Genomic DNA, 19,198 nt, shown 5'->3' on the forward strand with positions numbered 1-19,198 from the left:
GGGTCCAGGGAAACCTCACTGCCTGCAGCCGCTCTCTCTTCCTCTTCGATGAGATGGACAAGCTGGCCCCAGGCCTGATAGAGGTCCTGAGACCTTTCCTGGGGTCCTCCTGGGTTGTCTATGGGACCAACTATCGCAAAGCCATCTTCATCTTCATCAGGTGGGGCCGGCTTTGCAGCGGGCAGGGTGCAGGGACACTCGTCAGAGGTCTCAGCTCTCCAGTCTTGGCCTGTGGTCCCATAACAGAATACTGTTCCCCCAGGCCCACTGGGCTTTCCCAGAGTCCCCCACACCCTCACTGGTGACACTGTCATTCAAGGTGGTTGACTTCCCTTTGACATTCTCAAAGCCCATTCTGGGCTCAGTCTCTCTCTCTCTTTTTTAAATAAATGAATTTATTTATTTATTTATTTATGGCTGCGTTAGGTCTTCGTTGCTGTGCGCGGGCTTTCTCTGTGGCGAGCGGGGGCTACTCTTTGTTGCAGTGCGCGGGGCTTCTCATTGTGGTGGCTTCTCTTATTGCGGAGCACGGGCTCTAGGCGCGGGCTCAGTAGTTGCAGCTCACAGGCTCTAGAGTGCAGACTCAGTAGTTGTGGCGCACGGGCTTAGCTGCTCCACGGCATGTGGCATCTTCCTGTACCAGGGCTTGAACCCGTGTCCCCTGCATTGGCAGGCAGGTTCTTAACCACTGCCCACTGTTCCCCGGGCTCAGTCTCTTAATCCTCATTTCTTTGTGGAACCCTGCTGGGTTAAGAGTTTTCCCTCTTTTGTGGCCGAGGGGACACAGGCCTGGGAAAAACAGGACTAGAGTTTCAATCCCACCTCTAAGAGTCCTAGCTTTGTTTCCTCAGGCAAAACACTTCACCTCTCTGAGCTCCCACCTCCTCTTCTGAACAACTGGGCCAATCTTTTCTTTTTCTTTTTCTTTTTTTTTTTTTTGCGGTATACGGGCCTCTCACTGTTGTGGCCTCTCCCATTGCGGAGCACAGGCTCAGCGGCCATGGCTCACGGGCCCAGCCACTCAGCGGCATGTGGGATCTTCCCGGACCGGGGCACGAACCCATGTCCCCTGCATCGGCAGGCAGACTCTCAACCACTGCGCCACCAGGGAAGCCCCAACACGGCCAATCTTAATGCCCCACTGTTCTCCTAGAGGCTGGGTGAGGGAAAGTCGGTAAGGGACCTAAAAGTGTTCTATAAACTGTAAAGTGTATGACACATATAGGCGAACTTCCAGGGGTCATGGTTAAGGGCACAAGCTCCGGAGAGGGGAAGTGGTTCCCGGGGTGTTTTGAGTGGGTTTGGCTCCTGCCAGCACTGAGCTGGGCCCCCAGGCTCAGGTCGCGTTAGGTGGCACGTGGGAAGCAAGGGCTACATCCTGTCCTCACTGTCTGCGTCCCCCGTGGTTTTTAGCAACACTGGCGGCGAGCAGATCAACCAGCTGGTGTTGGAGGCATGGCGCAGCCGCCGGGAGCGCGAGGAGATCCGCGTGCAGGAGCTGGAGCCGGTTATCTCCCAGGCTGTGCTGGACAACCCGAACCGTGAGTTCGGCCAAGGACCCCACCCCAGGGTGGTTTCCAGGCTGAGGTCTCACACCCAGATCACACGGAGGGATGGGCTGGGCTCCCTGGGGTGGGCCAGGCTCTCCCAGGTCTGATGCTCTGCCTACTGACCCGGTACTTCCCAGCCCAGGCTTTGGTGCCTGGAAGGTGGCTGGGAGGCTTAAGACCAGCCCCGTCCCTGCACTTCCTTCCTTTGGGGGTGGACAGGGCCCAGCTGATCCCCGTGAAGCACAGCCTCTTCCCATCGCTCCTTCCTGCAGATGGCTTCTGGCGCTCCGGCATCATGGAAGAGCATCTCCTGGATGCCCTGGTGCCCTTCCTACCTCTCCAGAGGCACCACGTGCAGCACTGTGTGCTCAACGAGCTGGCGCAGCTAGGCCTGGAGCCAAGGGATGAGGTCGTCCAGGCCGTGCTGGACAGCACCACCTTCTTCCCTGAGGACGAGCAGCTCTTTTCCTCCAATGGCTGCAAGACTGTGGCATCCCGGATCGCCTTCTTCCTCTGACTCTCCAGGCAGCATCCTTGTCTTCCTCTATCTGGCCAGGCCGTGAAGGAAAGCCCTGGGGCCTCTGCCAGAGGGTCCCTTGTCCTGTGCCTCCTGGGACCCAGAGCACAATATGAAGATGAGGAGGGCTGTTGGCTACCATGAAACAGAAGGGCAGGGCAGGCCCCGGCCTCTTCACTGGTCTGAGGGCATCTTGGCCTTTGCTTCCTTCCTCAGGGAAACCGCTAGTCGCCCCAGAACTTCAATGAGCCTTGACCTCACGCTCCAGCCTGAGCCTTCTTACAATGTGAATTTTAACTCAGGGATGGTGGCTCGTGACTCTCGGCCCTGGCTCGGGCACCACACCCCGACCCTCCACCCCACACCCTATGTCCCAGTATCGTAAAGCCAGGCTGAGACTTCTGTCTCTGGGAACAGAGGGACTCAAGTTGCCACTTGGACTGGGCTTTTCAAGTTTTTAATTTTGTAAACGAAGAGAACAAATACAATAAATTTAGCCATGGGACCAGAGGAATAAATTTAGCCACGGGACCAGAGGAATGCTGGCTGAGGTTCTCATTGCTCTGGAGGAGGCGGCCTTGCTGAGTGGCCAGTGGTAGGGGCAGAATCGCCCGCAGCCCAGCAAGAAGTGAAGGGGCCGAGCGGCCCCTTCAGACAGCAGCCTGACTGCTGTGGCTGGGGTTCTGTCTCAGGCCCTGGGTGGTCTGCGTGTTGCTGAGACTTGGGCTCAGTCCCCAGGTGACCTTGGTCCTGCCGGAACCTGGACTTGTGCTCTGGCTCCAGCTCTGGGCAGCCTTGGACTGGCTGGGCCTCTGGCTCTGGCCCTGGCCCTCAGTGGCCTCGGTGTTGCAGGGGCTCCAACTTGGGTCATAGAAAGTCTTGATCTTGCTGGGACTTTGGATCAGTCTCCAGCTCCAGTCCTGGGTGGCACCAGCCTTTCTGGGTCTCGAGTTCTGGCCATGGGCACCCTTGGCCTTTCTGAGCCTCTGCCTTGAGCCCTGGGTGGCCTTAGTCTTGTCGAGCTTTCGCCTTGGGCTCCAGGCGGCCTCGGTCCTGCTGGGCCTCTGGCTCTGGACCCAGATGGCCTCGGTCCTGTTGGGCCTCTGGCTCTGGACCCAGATGGCCTCGGTCCTGCTGGGCCTCTGGCTCTGGACCCAGATGGCCTCGGTCCTGCTGGGCCTCTGGCTCTGGACCCAGATGGCCTCGGTCCTGCTGGGCCTCTGGCTCTGGACCCAGATGGCCTCGGTCCTGCTGGGCCTCTGGCTCTGGACCCAGATGGCCTCGGTCCTGCTGGGCCTCCGGCTCTGGCTCAGGGCGGCCTTGGTCCTGCTGGGCCTCTGGCTCTGGACCCAGATGGCCTCGGTCCTGCTGGGCCTCCGGCTCTGGATCTGGTCGGCCTCGGTCCTGCTGGGCCTCTGGCTCTGGATCTGGTCGGCCTCGGTCCTGCTGGGCCTCCGGCTCTGGCTCCAGGCGGCCTCGGTCCTGCTGGGCCTCTGGCTGTGGCTCAGGGCGGCCTCGGTCCTGCTGGGCCTCCGGCTCTGGATCTGGTCGGCCTCGGTCCTGCTGGGCCTCTGGCTCTGGCTCAGGGCGGCCTCGGTCCTGCTGGGCCTCTGGCTGTGGCTCAGGGCGGCCTCGGTCCTGCTGGGCCTCCGGCTCTGGATCTGGTCGGCCTCGGTCCTGCTGGGCCTCTGGCTCTGGCTCAGGGCGGCCTCGGTCCTGCTGGGCCTCTGGCTGTGGCTCAGGGCGGCCTCGGTCCTGCTGGGCCTCCGGCTCTGGATCTGGTCGGCCTCGGTCCTGCTGGGCCTCTGGCTCTGGACCCAGATGGCCTCGGTCCTGCTGGGCCTCCGGCTCTGGATCTGGTCGGCCTCGGTCCTGCTGGGCCTCTGGCTCTGGACCTGGTCGGCCTCGGTCCTGCTGGGCCTCTGGCTCTGGACCCAGATGGCCTCGGTCCTGCTGGGCCTCTGGCTCTGGACCTGGATGGCCTCGGGCTCACTGGGCCTCTGGCTCTGGACCTGGTCGGCCTCGGGCTCGCTGGGCCTCTGGCTCTGGATCTGGTCGGCCTCGGGCTCGCTGGGCCTCTGGCTCTGGATCTGGTCGGCCTCGGTCCTGCTGGGCCTCTGGCTCTGGACCTGGATGGCCTCGGGCTCACTGGGCCTCCGGCTCTGGATCTGGTCGGCCTCGGGCTCGCTGGGCCTCTGGCTCTGGATCTGGTCGGCCTCGGTCCTGCTGGGCCTCTGGCTCTGGCTCAGGGCGGCCTCGGTCCTGCTGGGCCTCTGGCTCTGGACCTGGATGGTCTCAGGCTCGCTGGGCCTCTGGCTGTGGCCTGGGGTGGACTTGGTTTTTCTGGGGCTGTGGCTCAGGCTTAGGTCTTCCCTCTTGTCCCTGGAGTCTGAGGACTGTGTCCTTAGTGGTGAGGAGTCAGAGAATGTTACAACAGTGGTCGAAGTGCTCCCGTATTCCTGGCAGACAGTGGACGTCTCCGTTTCTGAGGTGGACGTGGTCCTGACTGGAAAGGATATGTCAAGCGTAGCTGTCAGGCCGCCTTCCCCAGACAGTGGCAAGAAAGGGAGACTTCTAGGCCTCACCCTTGCCTATGTTCCAGAGCCCTTGCATGGCCAAGGGGAAGGCCCGCCAGCTCACGGCAGCCCAGCCTTCCTGGCACCCTGAGCCCTGCAGGCGGGTCAGGGCCGAAAGATTAGGGGGAGATACGAAGGACCTCACTCACCCAGCGCTGGCCTCCACTCTGCCGCCTGCCTCTTGCCCTGTGTGTTCCAGCCACAACCAACAGCCTGCAGGGCCCTGGCCCCCTGCCTGCAGCAGTTCCCCCTGCTCTACCCTGTTCACACTTGGCTACCCCTCTTCCCCTGGGTCCTGGAAGCCCTTCCTGACCCCCCAAAGGGAGCTAAGTGCACCCAGAGCCCTCGGGACTCCCCTCCATGGTATGGCTGCACTGTCCTGGTTATCTGTTTACCTGTGGGCCTTCTTCCCTTCAGGACCAAGAGCTCCCTGGGGCAACGACTGTGCCATTCATGCCTGGAACCAGTGTCCAGCACAGGCCTGGCCCTAGGATGCTCAACGCGTTTGCTGAATGGCAGGAAGGGGGCTGGCCGCTGCTACTCCCGTCCCTCCCTGGACTGCCCATGGCTGCCTCTGGGACCCAGGGCAGCATTCTTGGGTTTTTTACTTTTGTCCCCTCCACACTGGCACCTTTCAGAATTGAGGGTAAAAGCCCCCTGGACATGCACAGGCTTTGTGGGCTTATTTCAGGGAGAGGCCAAGGGGGCAAAGAGAAGAGAGACAGGCCTGAGCGGGGAATGAGGGTGGAGCAGGCAGCAGCTGTGAGGCGCCCCGCGGTGAGAGCCGGCCTCCCAGGCTGTGTGCTGGGCATCCCTGAGGGCTCCCTGTGCCCCCCGCAAAGCTGGGATGAGTCCTCCCACTCCACACTCGCACAGCTGTGACAGCAGAGCCCAAATTCACACCCAGGCCTGGGAGCCCCTGACCCCTGACCTTTGCCCTCCCTGCTGCGTTGGCTCACTCAGGTCTGGCAGGAGCAGGGGACTTACAGCCCATGATGGAGCCTGAAGAGGTCTGGCTGATGTAGCCGTCGGTCAAGGACCTCTCCTTGCTGGGGGCCGGCTCCAGCTTCTGGGGCAAGAGACAGGCTGCATGATCACAGGCTGCACGGTCACAGTGGCCGCAGCTCTGTAAGTCCAGCCGCTTAGAGCTCCTCGAGGGTTGCAGGTTAGGGTTGGATGGGGACATGGAGAGGTTGACTGGACAGGAAGGGGCGTGGCCAGGTTAGACAGGTGTGGCCACGTGAGAAAAGCAGTGTCAAGAGGCTCTTGGGCCTCATCTCCCTATCTGCAAGATGCAAATTAGTTCAACTGTGGGACAGGCTTCTGTAAACTGTGAAGTGCTGTGTCCAGGGAATGGCTAGTGAGAAACTGAGGACCTTCTCCATGTTTCATGTCCCTGCACATCTGGGAGGGAACTCCCCTGCCATTACCATTTTCTGGACCAGGAAACGCCTAAGCAGCCTGCCCTGGGCACTCGGCTAAGACGCAGAGAAGCAGGGCTGGAATCCAAGTCAGGGGGACTCTGCGGCCAGGCTCTCGGCTGCCAGTCGCACTTGCAGGCCGCGGGAAATGTGCGGCAGTGAGATGCGGGAGCGGACGGGGCTGCGGAACACCCAGCAGGGACCCCACGATGACTTCAGGGCACACACAGACCCAAGTTCTGTAGTTTTGTATCCTAATGTGAGCTAGAAAAATGTAGAGCTTGCCTTTCCCGTTTCCGGCAAGGGATGCTGGCACTCCGTGTACCTGGATGGTTAAAGTCTCCCTTGAACACAGTTTACTTGCTGTCCATCAGCAGTCGAGTGGATAAATAAGTGGCGGGATATTCGCAGGACGGCACTGCCTCCAGCCGTGAGAAGGAGCAGTCAACTTGGCTGCATCTCACAAACTTGGACGCTCGGTGAAAGGAGCCAGAGGCAAAGGGGCCTGCGCCGCGTTTGTCCTCTGTTGCGGACAGGCATGCTCGTCTGCGGCGTTAGGAATCAGGACAGCCTTGTGGGGTGTGCGGGGCTGAGGGAGGGTCCTGGAAGGGGGCACGAGGGGCTTCTGGGGAACTGGGAATGTGTTCTTTCTTGATCTGGAGAATGGTGCCATGGGGGTGTTCAGTTTGTGAAAATCCATCAGACAGTTCGCTTATGAGTCATGTACTTTTCTATATGTTCTATTCAGTGAAAAGTTTTTAGAAATGAATTTAAGAGTTAAGAAAATTCTGGTACAAGTGGGCAGTGCACACAGCGGAATTTAGGAAGGTGAGTGTGGACAACGTGTGGGAAGCCTCTCTCTGTGAGGGGCCCACATCCTCACGCACCCTCTTTCAGGTGTACCCCTTACTGGTACCTTCTCTGTCTCACAGCGAGATGTCCCCAGCCCAAGTCACACATCTGAGTACTGGCAGAGCCAGGCCCAGAAGCCAGCTTCTAGCCGGCGTGCATCCCTCAGCCCTGACCTGGGGTGCATTCCACCTTGGACCTCAAGGACCTCCGGCCCCGGCGTACAGCCCACTTACCTCCTTCTCCCTGGGGGCCTTGGCTTCTTCCTCTGGGCCTTCTGGCTGTGCCTGCAGGGACTGGTGAGTGGCCTCCAGCTCTTTGGACGTCTCGAACAAAGGCTGCTCCAGCTTCCACGAAAGCTGCAGGGCCCGGGCCCTCTGGCGCTCTAGTTCCCGCTCCTTGAGCCACCTGACAAGCCGTGACCCCAGAGCGCTGGGTAGGCCTCCCTGACTCACCCCACCATCCCCAGGACTGGATAGCGGCCTGAGAAGGCGATTAGGGCCAGAGGTGCCTTGAGCCCCAACCGTCCCCCAACTCTGGGCCCGCGGGCCCTCCTGGAGAAACTTACCCCACGATATCCTGAGGGGTGCCGGCCTGCAGGCTGTGCTCCACCACCCGCTCCAGCTGCAGCCTGGCCAGGTGGGCCACCTGGCTGTTAAGCAGCTCCTCCACTGACAGGCCGGGGAAGAGGTTGGCCATCAGTGGCAGCAGCTGTCAGGAAAGAGGGTGACCAGAGTCAGGTGTGGGCCAGGACAGGGGGCAGATGGTGTGGTGCTGCCCTGGCAGAGGAAGGGTTTACAGATTGTTGTTTTTTAAAGGGCTGGACCTTTTTGCCCCAGAACCATCAGGACATCTTGAGAAAGGAACTGTTCGGTGAGGGAGTGCTGGTGCTGAGCCTGACCCGTGGTTCTGGAGCCAGCCAGATAAGGGTGTGACCTCCGAGCTCCATGACCTGGGCCAAGGGAACTGACTTCTCTGAGCCTTACCCTCTTCCCTCTATGAATTGTGGGGTGATGATAATGTTACCTGTCCCGTAGGTACTGAAGAGGGTTAAATGGAGTGATGTAAGCTGAACTGGTTAGAACAGTGCCTGGCACATAAATCCTCCAGCATTAGCAGCTCTTATTACTGCTACGAAACCAGGTTTCTTTTAGGGACAGGGAGTATCTTTAGGTGGCCAGAGGTACTAACTCTGGAGCCCACCCTCCTGGCCCAGCAGGCACACACCTTCGGTTGTTTGGGGTCAAGGAGCAGGACAGTGGCAACATCCTGGCGGGCCCCAAAAGTGTTCTGCGTGAGCTGCCTGCTCCTGGTGCGGTACAGGTAGTACTGGGGCTTCTGGGGGTTGTGCTGGATGGCCATTGAGAAGTGGTTCTCTGTCTTCTGGAACTGCCTGCAGGACACAGCAGGCCACAGGGTGCTCTGAGCTGGGCCACCTGGAGGATATGGAGGCTCCTGGACCCCAGTGGGGAGTTTGGGGAAAATCAGGCTGGTCTCTGCTCCCTGCCACCACGCCCCTCTTGATGGACCCAACACTTAAACATTAGTGTAAGATCCCAACATAAGTGGACATTTTTATGATCCTGGAGTAGGAAAGGCCTTTCTGAGATGTCATAAACCCAGCAGCTAAAAATGAAGAAATTAATTTGACTATGGTTAAATGCCATTATTGAGTAGCAAAAACACCACAAAAGAAAGCAGTAAATAGTGAATAATATTTTGCCATAGAAGGCAGATGATAAGCTAATTTTCCAGCCTACAAAGAACATTTATAACCAAAAACAAATTTTTTTTAAATGAACAATTTAAGAGCAAATGGGCAAACAATTTGTGCAGGCCATAATGGCCAATAAACACACGAAAGATGCTGTCCTGTGCTCACAATTTAAACATGCAAAGTCAATCCACTGCAAGAGAGCCTTTTTTTGCCTACCCGAATAGCAAAGTTGAAAAATAGTCTTAATACCCTGGGCTAGGGAGGTTTGGGGAAACCAAGACTTTCCTTTACTGGGGGAAGTTTATATTGGTTCATTGTTTTTGGAGAACAATTGGGTATTATCTTTTAAAATGTTAAATTTTCACACTTTTTAACCCAACAATTTAACTTCCAGCAATCTAACTACAGAATTATTAGTATGAACGCATGAAAACATGTCTTGGGTCTCATTGCTGCATTATTTATAATAAAAAACTGAAAACAGCCCAAATGCTCATCAGCATACTATCGTCTAAAGAAATTAATTGTGGTACCTCCACAGAATGGAATACTTTGCAAGCAATAAAAGAGAATGAGGTCGTCCTATATGTAATTGCCATGGGAAGTAAAAAACCAAGTCAAAAATCAGCTTAGTGGACTTCCCTGGTGGCGCAGTGGTTAAGAATCCGCCTGCTAAGGCAGGGGACACAGGTTCGAGCGCTGGTCTGGTAAGATCCCACATGCTGCAGAGCAACTAAGCCCATGCACCACAACTACTGAGCCCACGTGCCGCAACTACTGAAACCCACGCGCCTAGAGCCTGTGCTCCACAACAAGAGAAGCCACCGCAGTGAGAAGCCGGTGCACCGCAACAAAGAGTAGCCCCACTCGCCGCAACTAGAGAAAGCCCGCGTTTAGCAACAAAGACCCAACGCAGCCAAAAATAAATAAACTTACTTTTAAAAAAATCAGCTTAGCATGATCTCACTTTTGTAAAATGATAACAATTGTTAACATATGCATAGAAATCTATCTAGAGGACTCTACCAAACTTACAGGGGAAGAGGGAGGCGTTGGGACATAGATATTAGAAGGAACTTTCATGTTCTAAGTTACATGTTACTGAATACTTAAGTTTTTTTAATAAAAAGCGCAATTACCATAACAATATTCACATAAAAAATGAAAGATTTTTACAGAAAACTTGAAAAATAAAATAGATATTTAGGAGACAACTGGGAGAGCAGAGGCATCTCGACCCCAGGATCCCAGCCGACCGGCTTCACTCCAGACTCTTCTGGCCCCTCCCGCGGCCTGGTCCGCCCCGCCCACAGCCCCCGCCCCGCCCACAGCCCCCGCCCCACCCACAGTCTGCGCGCACCTTCTCCTCTGCTCGCAGAAGCCCAACTTCTCCTGCAGTAGGTCCATGCGCAAGTGGGCGCCCTCGTCCTTCGGACTCAGCGCCAGCGCCTGCTGGTAGTCCGCCTCAGCAAAGGTCAGGTTGCCCAGTTGGAAGAAGCAATCTGGAGACCGGGGGCCGGGGGCGGGGGCTGAGTGAGCCCCGCAAACCCACGGCCCAGGAGCCCCAGCCCAGCTGGCTCCACCCCCAGGGGGTGGGGCCTGCAACGGGGGGTGACACCCGCGGTGATGACACCAGCGCGCGGTCGCGGGCACCTGCAGAGGTTTTCCGTGCCTCTGGCCACCTTCTTCCAGCTGCCTGATCCCGAGCATTTTGAAGGGCTGTAGCCAGATTGTCTAAGGCAACGTTTCCCAAAGTGTGTCTGTGGGACACTGAGAATCCGCTTTCCCTCCTTCCCTCCTCCCTCCCTCAGGGCCCTCAAGCGCCCAGCCCAGGCTTTGGAGGGGCAAGGGGCTCACACCGGGCTGCCCGGCCCCCACTCACCCCCGCGGTTGATGTAGAGGCCTTTCTCCCGCTGCTCGTCCTTGAGCGCCTTGCTGAGCAGCAGCACGCTCTCCTGGTAGGCGCCCTGCAGGTAGCAGTGCACGGCCAAGTCGTTGTAGGCCAACAGCAGTTGGCGCTGCGCCTGCTGCGCCAGGTCCTCCTGGTGCTCGGTCATCATGTCCAACGCCTTCAGGAAGTCCTCCACGGCGGAGTCAAACTCCCGGAGCCGTCGGTACATAATGCCCCTACGAGGGAGGGACATGAGGGCCAAAGTGCGCCACCGACTAGGGGTGTCCCAGAGAGAGGCTGCGGCTCTGGGCCCTCTGACCTGGGGGGAGGGGCTCCCACCGCGCGCACTAAGTTTGGCCCGTGGGGCTCCTGGATTGCTACTTAGATAGCCAGCTAGTCACTGGTAATTTTACTTTTCTTTAAAAATAGCTTCCCTCTTTCTTTTTGGGAGCTGTGTGAGTGCCAGCCTCTATGCTAAGGCCTTTTTGTACACAGGACATTTTACCTCCACTGTTTATATGAGAAAACCCAGGCTCAAGGAAGTGAAATGGCCCAGAATGAGGTGGTGGGTCCTTGTAGGGTGGCCCAGATTCAAACCCAAGCCTCGTCCACTGAGCTGGGCTGAGCCTGCCAGTGTAAACTGCTCAGCAGGCCCGGGGATCCAGGATTCCAGGGTTAACAGGCTGCTGCCTGCCCCTCCTCCAGAGGCAGTAGCAGAGACCACCTCCCATGATCCCTTGACCCCGATGGGGAGTAGGGAAAGATTGTTAGAGGCTAGATGGGGAAACTGAGGCCTGGGGAGGGTCAAGGGCTCTCCTGAGATCACACAGCACATCTGAGGCAAGGCAGGGCCTGGGACCCAAGACCAGCATCTCCCCACTCAGTACCGGAAGAGGAAGAGGCTGGGGTCCAGAGGGTTGTTCTCGATGGCACAGTTGATACACTGCAGCGCATGTTGCAGCTTGCCCTGCACGGCTAGGACGCTGGCTTCTTGGCGTGCCTCTTGGGCCTGGCCCACCAGCACCTTGAGCAGCACCTTGGCCTGTGGGTGCCTGGGATCCAGTAGCAAGGCACTGTGCAGGTCTCGATGGCAGAGGTTGGGCTGTGGGGGGCGGGGGGGGCAGGGATGGCATCGGGGTGCAGGCCAAGCTGAACCTGCCCTGTTCAGTGTGGGGAGGCAGACCTCCAGGCCTGTAGGGGCCTTTCTCTGGGCAGGCCAGCACCATGCCACCCATCTTCAGTGGCTCTGCATTGCTTTGTGGGAAAATCCCATCTGAGGTTCCATCCCCACTGGCCCCTTTCTAGATATGACCTCAGGTGAGCCAGGTCCACCTCAGTGGTTTCTGCTGTAGAATGAGGTTACAGATGCCTCCTCCTTGCAGGACTTCTGCAAGGCTCACTTGAGGAGGGGGGAGGGTGTGGTCTCCTGACTGTGACTGTTGTGTCCTCCCTATACTCCCCTGTACACCTTCCCCGATGCCCCTGACCTTTAAGCCCAAGACATCTCTAACAAAGAACAGATTCAGGCCTGGGCATGAGCAGAAAACATCCCTAGGCAAATACCTTCTCTTGGGTGAGCAGGTCTGTCAGTCAGTCAACAAACAGTTTTAGCAAGCACCCCATGTCCTATAGGGTAATTGGTTGGAGGGTGAGTGAGGCAGTGTAGACACCAGGTGTGAGTGGAAGTCGGGAGGGGGAAGATGGCCGAGGCTGGGGCAGGGCTTTGGAATAGATGGACTTGAGTTCAAGGGGAGCACCACTGTGACCTTGGGCAAGTTACCCAGACCATCTGGACCTGTTTCCTCATCTGTGAAAAGAGGGCAATGGGTTTTGTCTACCTCAAAGGGTTACTGCCAGCCTTAGAGATAAACATGAGTAAAGTGCTTAGAACGTGCTTAGGCATCGCAGGGAGCAGCTGAAATCCCAACCATCAGAAATAATTATCAATAGTTACTAGTCTCGGGACTTCCCTGGTGGCGCAGTGGTTAAGAATCTGTCTCCCAATGCAGGGGACACGGGTTCGAGCCCTGGTCTGTGAAGATCCCACATGCCGTGGAGCAACTAAGCCCATGCGCCACAACTCCTGAGACTGAGCTCTAGAGCCCACGAGCCACAACTACTGAAGCCCACGTGCTGCAACTACTGAAGCCTGCCCGCCTAGAGACCGTGCTCCGCAACGAGAGAAGCCACCACAATGAGAAGCCCGCGCACCGCAAGGAAGAGTAGCCCCCTGCTCGCCGCAACTAGAGAAAGCCTGTGAGCAGCAACAAAGACCCAACACAGCCAAAAATAAATAAATAAATGTATATATATAAATAAAAAGAGCAATAGGAGCATCTTAAAAAAATAAAAATAATTACTAGTCTCCTACCTTTGAAGGAGACTCTCCCACTGACTCACCTGTGGGACACAGAAACCCAGCCCCCAGCATAGGGAGGTTCATGGTTGCAACACCCCCAGGACACTCCGCCCAATCCAGCCCATCCCATTTACCCCATCCTGAGGTTCCCCCCACCCCACCCCCAAGCACCCAGGCCAGGCTGGAACACCAGGCATTGTTCTGGATGCCTCCGTTTCCCTCATGTTCACTGCGCCCCCCTGCCACCAAGTCAGTCTCGGGTCCTGCTTCCAAAGGTCTGTGAACTTGCCCCCTCCTTGCCACCCTCATGGCCATCCTCCTCGAGCCCCACTCCTATCCAGATGGATGGTACCCAGGCTTCCGGCCTCCAGGCTTGCCCCTCCCCCCAGCCCACATGCCCCCTGGCAGCCAGAAGGCTCTTTCTAAGGCCCACTGCCCCAGGGAGCAGCCTTTTGAGGCTCCTTCTGCCCCCCAGGAAGAAGTCAGAGTCCTCTGGGTTCACAATACCCTGCCCATCGCTCTCTCATCCCTGCAGTCCCTCCTCCCTTGTGACCCCAAGTCTCATATCTAAGGGAAGCCTGGGTGCCCCTGATGGTGCTTCACACAATTGGGACGTCATCCTTTGTGTAATTATCCGCTTGGGGACATCTCCCCTGGGCTGTGAGTTCCGTGAGGGCAGGGATGGCAAAGGCCTCTCACCTTGTGGTTTCCGGGGGCTGGCGTAGGCCTGGCACAGAGCCAGGGCTGAGTGAGGATGGAACAACTACCCGACTGGGCCAGTGCCAGTTGGGGCCTCTGCCTGGGGAGGACAGGGCCCCCACCACAGCTTCGGGGCTGGCCGACAGCCCAGCCGCCTCCTGTCATCGCGGCGTCCAGACAAGGAGGAGGTCCACCCCCCTGCCCTGCTCCCCCGCTCTACCTGCTGGAAGAAGTTGTAGAGCCTGGCCCGGAGGATGTAGACATCGGCATTGGCAGTGCCATGCTCCACCTCCTTGGTGGCGAATGAGAGGCATTCACGATGCCGTTTGAGGGCCAGGAGACAGGCCATGCTGAGGGCGGAGGGCAAAGGTGCTCTGTCTGCCGGGTGAGAGGGACAGGTAGGGGACGCCAGGGAGGCAAAGGCCAGCAAGGACAGCCAGGGCGCTCACCATCGATAACGGAAGCAGAATTTCTCAGGCTGGAGCTCAGAGGCTTGAGAGAAGACGTTCAGGGCATCCAGAAAGGCGCATTGCTCGAAAAGGCACTGGCCCTGAGGACACAGAGAGCAGTCACTTCTGCTTGTGACCCCGGCCTAGCAGCACCCACGAGTTGAGGGATGGCCAGCATTGGGGTGGAATGACAAGGGACAGGGACAGAGCCCTTTAGATCTGGGAGAGACTTTAAGAGATAGAGACACAGATGGAGAGAGATCCAGAGCTGGGGAGACAGCAAGAGACAGAAATATACAGTTGATGACAGAGAGACAGCAATACACACAAAGGAACAAGGAAAAATAGAGAAAATCTGGGAGGTGGACCAGAACAGCAGATCTAACAGTAACAGGCTCCCACCTGCACGAGGGCTCCAGGTGCCAAGCCCTGTATTAAGAACTCGAACTCAGGGAATTCCCTGGTGGTCCAGTGGTTAGGACTCGGCACTTTCACTGCTGAGGATGTGGGTCGGGGAACGAAGATCCCGCCAGCTGCCCAGATGCAGCCAAAAAAAAAAAAAAAAACAACCCGAAAAACAAAAAACCTGAACTTATCTCACTGGGACCAGCTAACATTCCCCTTTTAGATGAAAGAACTGAGGCTCAGAGAGGTGACGTGACCTTTCCAAAGTCACACAGAAAGAGGACTGGACTCAGGACCCCAACATTCTGGTTTTAAGAATGTTTCTTTTTCAGAATTGAATAATTATTGACATTAAAAACAAAGGCATTAAATTTGTCAAAATGGAAAAAAAAACCAGGACTTTGTTGGGATTTTATGGTTTAATATCATCTTTGTTTTGCATTGCAAATGGGGGGCACTCTTACCTTTTTAGTGCTTAGAGCCTGTGGACTCTAGGCCTGTGCTGCCCCATACAATAGCCACCTGCTTCCCATGGCTATATAATTTCAAATCAATTCAAATTAAATACAATGTCAAAATTAGTTCCTCAGTCACACTCGCCACACTTCAACGTCTCAACAGTTCCACGTGGCTAGTGGCTACCAGATCGGACAGTGATCATTGTCACTACTGCAGAAAGTTCTACTGGACAAAACTGCAAAACTGTACCCAGCCCTGGTGGTAAACCAACATGGCAGGCGGGAGAGCTCATTAGCGGGGCAGCAGATGGGGACACAGACACAGGGACACGAAGGTCCCTAGGGAGTCAGGGCTGGTCTCAGGAACAAGGAAAGCCCCCCAGAGCTGGAGGGAGAGTCAGCAGGCCAGGGTGTGAGGTGGGGCCTTGTGGGCCTGGGGCAGCCCCAGGCACCTTCAGGTAAAGCACCAAGGTGAGCCGCTCCAGGAAGTCCGTGTTCTCTGGCTGGGAGGAGTAGGCCTTTCGAAGGTTCTGGGCGGCCGAGGAAAAGTCGCAGAGCTGGATGTAGGCCTCGGCTCTCAAGGCATAGAATTCTACCTGTGGGAGAGGGGACCCAGGCTGCCGTTCCCCTCCCCACAATCCGCCCTGAGGCTTGACACTCAGCTACCACAAGGACTTGGTGGCCCTGAGAGAAGAGGCCAGGCAGGTGTGACAGCGAGGGGTGAGTGTGGGGCCAGCAACTGCCTGTGCCCACCCAGGCCGTCCCCCTCACCAGCTGGGAGTCCAGGTGGAGGCCACGGGAGAAGAACAGCACGGCCACCTCCCAGTCTTCTTGCTCCAAGCACTGATGGCCTCGATGGTAGCTGCAGGGGCAGGGGGCACAGGCGGAGGGGCTGGCCCTGACTTGGGACCAGTCCAGGGCATACAGCTGGGGCTTCAGGAACGGGTTGGGAGGAGGGGGACTTGGGTAGGGAGACAAGAGGGGTAGACAGAGACCCAGGGAAAGGAGGCTGACATTCTTGGAGCTCATCCGGGCCAGCAGCCTTTTATCTGCTGAGGTGGAAGAGCCCTATTATACAGTTGAGCTCGCTGAAGCTCAGGGAGGGAGAGTAACTGGCCCAAGGCTGCAGAGCATGTCAGTGGCCGTGCAGGGTAGGAACCTGGGATCCCATGGCAAGGTAATCACTCACTACTCCCTGACTTTGAGGGGCACCGTTAACTCTGCAGCCTTTGGTTTTATATCATCAAAGTTCCGGAACACCTGGCTGGTCCCGAAGATGTGCTGTAGGGTCCCCTTTGGCACTGGAATCACCCATGGCTTTGGGATGTGCTGTGAGGGAGCCTGATCAAGCCCCAGAGCATTCTGGAACCAAGAGACAGCAAGCTGGAGCAGGCCTCCAGAGACAGCCCCCACTCCGCTTACACGCTCTCCTCAGGTATTTTACAGGATGGAGGAGGGGTGGAAATGAGGCCCGGTAAGAAGCACGATCTGGGGTCTGGTGGCACTCCCACCCCTATTCCCCTAACCTCTCTCCAGTCCTGCCTCTGTCACCTATGGTCAAGGTCTCACGCTCACACTGGCCTCTGCCCTCCTCCTGGTCCCCCTCAGCTCCTACCTCCAGCTACTGACACCCAAAACTCTGCAGCTCAGGCCCTGCCCCAAGCCACAGGCCCTGGGGGTCCAGCAGCTTCTTGCATATCCTGTGGGACCCTCACACTCAGCAGGCCAAACTGAGCACCTCACCTGACTTCTGCCCCAGGTTTTCCCACAGCGGTGAGTCCACCTTCTCTGCCAACCACCCAAGCCAAAGATCTATATCCCATCAGTCCTTAAATCCTGTCTATCCCACTTCCTAAAGATCTCTTAGATCCCTCCCCTTCTCTCATCCTCTCATCTTGGCCAATGCCATCTCTGGCTATATGCCAGCTCCGGCCACCCCTCTGACCTCCCCACCAGCCACAGCTCCTAAGACCTCCGCTCTCTGCACAAGCAGCCTGGGACTTTATTGAATCACACAATTGATCTTGCCTCTCCCGTACTTAAAACCTTTCTTGTGAACCCATACGTGGTCTCTTCTCCCCCGACCCTCTGCCTTTGCCTTAGCCTTCTCCCGCACCTCTCTGGACTCTGTCATGAGGCCCCTTCCAGGAGGACCTCCGGGCCTGGGCGGGCTCCCTCGCGGCCCTCACTTGCCTCCCGGCACCCACCCCTGACGTTGCTAGGCATCATCTCCAGGACGCCCACAGGCTCCGCCCCTCTAGCCACGCCCCCGGAATTCAAGGACTCCACTCCCTGGAATCCAATTTCAAACAGAGCCGGAAGGAGGTTAGCAAGTTTTTATCAGCTAGGGAGGCCGAGGTCTACAGCGGGAAAAGACTTGCCGGGTTTCGAAAGCGAGGCAGGGCCACAGCGGGGGCCAGAATACGGCTCCCTCCTCCCAATCCGGAGGTCAAACAAGGACTCCGCGAGCCCCACGACAAACCCCTAGGACTCGGTGGCGCGGCCCCGGGCAACTCGCGGGGGCGCCCGGCCCCGCCACTTCCGCCCCTCAGAAACATGGCGGCCGCGTGGCCCGCCCCGGATTGGACGCTAATGGCCGCCCCGGATAGGTGGCGGCCGCGATTGGCCGAGGGCTGGATGACGTCAGGGGGCGGGGTCTGGGTCACGAATTGGGGCCGCATGGGGCTGTTTGGCCTCTCGCGCGCAGGGCTGTGGTTGAGTCGGGCCATGAGTCGGTGCGTTTTGGAACCCCGGCCCCCGGGGAAGCGGTGGCTTAGTAGAGTGAGGGACGGCAGCGTAGGGTAGCCATTGTCTCTTGGGCAAAGCCCCCCCGCCCCACTTCCCTGTCATAGTTTTATCAGAAATGGGTCCGATGCTCGGATGGGCTCCAAACTTCCAGGAGTTCCGCTCCTGCACTGGGGTGCCCTGCCCGTCCACCCCGGGGGCGCCCGTTTCCACTCGGCCTTCTGGAGTCGCCGGGGTTTCTTGGGCTCCTCTTCGTACCCCTAATCCACTCTGGCCCAGTTTTCCGTTTACCTTCCTCTGCTTTGGGTCCCGGAGGGCGCTGTGAGAAGGCGGATGGGGAGAGTTGTCGGGCCTTAGTTTCCCCGGTGTCGCCCGCAGGTGGCCGGCCTGGGGAACCCTGGACTGCCCGGCACGCGGCACAGCGTGGGCATGGCGGTGCTGGGGCAGCTGGTGCGGCGGCTACGTGTGGCGGAGAGCTGGGCGCGCGACCGGCGCTGTGCCGCCGACCTCGCCATGGCCTCGCTCGGGGATGCCCAGCTGGCCCTTCTCCGGCCATGGCGGCTCATGAACGTCAACGGGCGCAGCGTGGCCTGGGCCAGTAAGTTGAGGGCCCCAGGGGTGGGCCGCCCGGGAGGGCGCAGGGGCCAGCGAGGGGATTCTGGGCTGCGGCAGATCAGTTCACCTGGATCTCCAGGTGCCTGTTGAGCTCCAATTGCTGCCTGGCCTTGGGTGATTGTGAGAGCCTCAGTTTCTTCATACATGAAGTGGGGTTAATTGCGGCCCCTCCTCATGGGAGCCTTGAGTCGGGACAACCCCCCTGGGCAGATCAGCGGTAACCAGGGCCACCGTTTCCCTGTGCAAGCGGAGCTGTTTGGACTGACTGCTGAGGAGGTCTGCCTGGTGCACGATGAGCTCCACAAGCCGCTGGGGAAACTGGCTCTGAAGTTGGGAGGAAGTGCCAGGTGAGGCCCTGAGCTGGTCAGGGTGGGGATAGGGAAGCTGGCCTCCCAGCTGGAGTGGGATAGGGGTGCCGACCCCAGTCTCGGCAGGGGATGGGGTGAAGGGTGCTGACCCAAGGAAGCACTAACTGCTCCTCTCGTATCCCTTGAAGGGGCCACAGTGGAGTCCGTTCCTGTATTAGCTGCCTCGACTCTAACATGAGTCCTGCACTGGGTCGGGTGGGCCGGCGCAGGGCCCCCGACACTCCTCATCAAAGCTCCCTGGGCCCCTCTGGCTCGCCCACAGGCAATGCCACGGCTGCGGGTGGGCATCGGGCGCCCGACACACCCAGACACAGTGCAGGGCTATGTGCTGAGCTACTTCGCCCCTGCTGAGCAGGAGCTGCTGCCTCCATTCCTGAGCGCCACCGACCTGCTCCTGGACCACATCCGTGAGCGAAGCCAGAGGCCTTCGTCCAGCCCCTGACACCAGTGGACTTGGCTGCTTGCCTGACTGTCGTGCCCACACACCCAGCCACGTCCACAGAGGTGCCACGCCAACCTGTGGTATCTGTTTTTTATATAACTCTTCTCTGGGCTGCCCCAGGCTGCCTGTGGACGGAA

The 19,198-nt window shown here is 58.0% G+C and overlaps 3 protein-coding genes across 5 annotated transcripts; 2 read left to right on the forward strand and 1 right to left on the reverse strand.

Annotated features, from left to right (window-relative positions):
* Nucleotides 1–38: 38 nt before the first annotated feature.
* On the forward strand, nucleotides 39–2,363 carry LOC309823826 (torsin-2A-like; the record flags this gene model as incomplete). Of its 3 annotated transcripts, none has more annotated exons than XM_082656411.1 (3): nucleotides 39–160; nucleotides 1,414–1,541; nucleotides 1,823–2,363. In XM_082656411.1, the coding sequence occupies 3 exons, from the start codon at nucleotides 54–56 to the stop codon at nucleotides 2,065–2,067; spliced, it is 480 nt and encodes a 159-aa protein (XP_082512537.1). In that variant the 3' UTR covers nucleotides 2,068–2,363. The 3 variants fall into 3 exon arrangements, with proteins under 3 accessions (XP_082512537.1, XP_082512536.1, XP_082512535.1); XM_082656409.1 differs by lacking the exon at nucleotides 39–160 and adding an exon at nucleotides 652–1,174; XM_082656410.1 differs by lacking the exon at nucleotides 1,414–1,541 and having other exon boundaries at nucleotides 54–160; nucleotides 1,823–2,059.
* Nucleotides 2,364–2,717: 354 nt separating this feature from the next.
* On the reverse strand, nucleotides 2,718–17,572 carry TTC16 (tetratricopeptide repeat domain 16; the record flags this gene model as incomplete). The annotated part of the gene is made up of 14 exons (XM_082656278.1): nucleotides 2,718–4,573; nucleotides 5,631–5,712; nucleotides 7,150–7,321; nucleotides 7,482–7,624; nucleotides 8,141–8,306; nucleotides 9,991–10,132; nucleotides 10,513–10,757; nucleotides 11,409–11,623; nucleotides 13,800–13,929; nucleotides 14,029–14,129; nucleotides 15,344–15,487; nucleotides 15,663–15,753; nucleotides 16,081–16,253; nucleotides 17,273–17,572. The coding sequence occupies 14 exons, from the start codon at nucleotides 17,570–17,572 to the stop codon at nucleotides 2,718–2,720; spliced, it is 3,960 nt and encodes a 1,319-aa protein (XP_082512404.1).
* Nucleotides 17,571–19,082, forward strand: PTRH1 (peptidyl-tRNA hydrolase 1 homolog; the record flags this gene model as incomplete). The annotated part of the gene is made up of 5 exons (XM_082656372.1): nucleotides 17,571–17,666; nucleotides 18,015–18,234; nucleotides 18,499–18,598; nucleotides 18,748–18,793; nucleotides 18,882–19,082. 5 exons carry the CDS (start codon nucleotides 17,571–17,573, stop codon nucleotides 19,059–19,061), a joined length of 642 nt encoding a protein of 213 aa, XP_082512498.1. The 3' UTR covers nucleotides 19,062–19,082.
* Between the last annotated feature and the right edge of the window lie 116 nt (nucleotides 19,083–19,198).

Source organism: Grampus griseus, assembly GCF_964374135.1.
Source record: "Grampus griseus genome assembly, chromosome: 6".
NCBI classification, from domain to species: Eukaryota; Metazoa; Chordata; class Mammalia; order Artiodactyla; family Delphinidae; genus Grampus; species Grampus griseus.